Source organism: Entelurus aequoreus, linkage group LG27 (genome assembly GCF_033978785.1).
Source record: "Entelurus aequoreus isolate RoL-2023_Sb linkage group LG27, RoL_Eaeq_v1.1, whole genome shotgun sequence".
Taxonomy (NCBI): domain Eukaryota; kingdom Metazoa; phylum Chordata; class Actinopteri; order Syngnathiformes; family Syngnathidae; genus Entelurus; species Entelurus aequoreus.
In genome coordinates this window covers 32,223,127-32,225,212 of record NC_084757.1, presented here as the reverse complement: position 1 = coordinate 32,225,212, position 2,086 = coordinate 32,223,127, and the positions used below count along the sequence as shown (strand labels likewise).

The following is a 2,086-nucleotide window of genomic DNA, read 5'->3' as shown; positions in this document are numbered from 1 at the left end:
CTAAAAGTATTTTATTTTTAAATTTTAAATTCATTTTTTGTTTGAAAATGTTTTGAAATTTCAAATACATTTTTTGTTTCAAAACACATTATTTATATTTCAAATTAATGTTTTTGTTTTTAAACATTTTATAATTTGAAACACATTTTTTTTAATAAAAATATCTTTTAAATTTCAAATTTGTTTTCCATCCATCCATCCATTTTCTACCGCTTGTCCCTTTTGGGGTCGCGGGGGGTACTGGAGCCTATCTCATCTGCATTCGGGCAAAAGGCGGGGTACACCCTGGACAAGTCAAATTCGTTTTGTGTGTGAAAATATTTTCTTTGTCATATCCAATTTTTTATGTTTTAAAAATGTTTGAAATTTGAAATCAATATTTTTGTTTAAATTTAAAAAAAAAAAAAAATTCAGATTTATCTTTTATTTGTACATCTTTATTTTTTAATTTGAAATCCATTTTTGTTCAAAAATGTTAAATCCATTTTTTTGTTTTGAAAATACGTTCTTTAAATTTCAAATTCATTTTTTGTTTGAAAATGTTTTGAAATTTCAAATACATTTTTTGTTTAAAAAAAGATTATTCATAGTTCAATGTTATTGTTTTGTTTTTAAATATTTTATACAAGTGGTAGAAAATGGATGGATAATTTGAAATAAATTTTTTGTTTGAAAATATATTTTAAATTTCAAAGCTGATTTTTGTTTGAAAGTATTTTATTTTTAAATTTCAAATACATTTTTTTGTTTGAAAATATTTTCTTTAATTTCAAATACATTTTTTTGTCTGAAAGTATTTTATCTTTAAATTAAAAATGCATTTTTTTTTTGTTTAAAAATTTCAAATACCTATTTTTGCTTGGAAAAACAAATATTTTTCATTTCATTTTTGTTTTTAAACATTTATCTTTTAATTTGAAATCCATTTTTTGTTTGAAAATATTTATTTTAATTTCAGATCAGTTTTTTGTTTACAAATGTTTTTTTTTTTTTTTTTAATATCAAATCTGTTTTTTTTTGTTGAAATATATATTTTTTGGTTGCAAATACATTTTTCTGTTTGGTTGCATAAAAAGACATCTTTCTCCTAAGTATTAGAGCCACACTCAAAAGCAAAAAAGGATAGGACATAAGTGAATTATTATGAGAAATAAACAATAAAATATGAGTTTGCGTGAGAATTTTTGAAATTTTTAACTGTTAAAAAGTTATTTTTATAACCCTGCAGGCTTTCATGTAATTATTTAGCTTTATTCCAGTAAATATTTCTGCTTTTCAGTGTGTCTCTTTGTACTGAGGTCATGTGACTTTGTGCTGATTGTGCTATTTTTTAAAAACACACAATACAAAAAGAGATAAAAAAAAGGTCAAATCCAGCAGCAGAAGGAGAAGTCTGCCTCTTGGAGAGCCGACCAGCACTGAGATGTCAAACTAACAAATAAAACACATCATGCAGGCTTTGCCTTAAAAATAAACATCATCCAGTCGCCAAAATAAAAGCATCTTTGTGAAATAAAGTACCAAATTGAAAAAGACAATAAAAAATTGCTGGTGCAAATATTCACGCTGTGTCGCGTTCCAGTCTTCCCTCGGAGGTCCTGGTGTACTTGACGCAGTGCGGGCCGCCGTCCGCCGGGGCGATCCGCACGGACAGACTGGCGTCGGGCCGCTCCAGCGTCTCGTGGAGGAGCCGGGGGTCTTTGGCGGGAGGGGGCGGAGACTTCCCTGCGGCGTAAAGAAGAGCGTCCATGTTTGCAGGAAGTGACGTGTGCAGAGACGACAGACTCTTCTCCGGACTCGTCCGCTCGCCGTTATCGGCCCCGCCGGAGGACGTGGGCATCGCCGGCGAGGCGGCGGGATGCTTGGGGCCCGCCTGTGGCCCCGCCGCGACCCCGCTCAGGCTCAGGAGGTTCCTGCGTGTCTCGGCGGGGAGTTTGTCCAGCTGGCGTCCGACGTGGAGCGGGCTGGGGAACAGCGTGCCTTGACACGCCCGGTAGAAGAATCTGCAAGGGAGACAGCCGTCATCTTCCGGGATGGATGATCAGGAAAAGGGTCTTTGGCTAAACATTTACCACGTCGAGTCCGA

General features: G+C 34.3%; 1 protein-coding gene across 1 annotated transcript in view; it reads right to left on the bottom strand.

The window, feature by feature from the left end:
- Positions 1-389: 389 nt before the first annotated feature.
- The window catches only part of atp10a (ATPase phospholipid transporting 10A), a 142,890-nt gene continuing 141,193 nt past the window's right edge, over positions 390-2,086 (bottom strand). Inside the window, exon 21 of the mRNA XM_062039313.1 lies at positions 390-2,003. Coding sequence (XP_061895297.1) covers positions 1,562-2,003 — 442 coding nt within the window. The 3' untranslated portion in view covers positions 390-1,561. The remainder of the gene's footprint in view (positions 2,004-2,086) is intronic.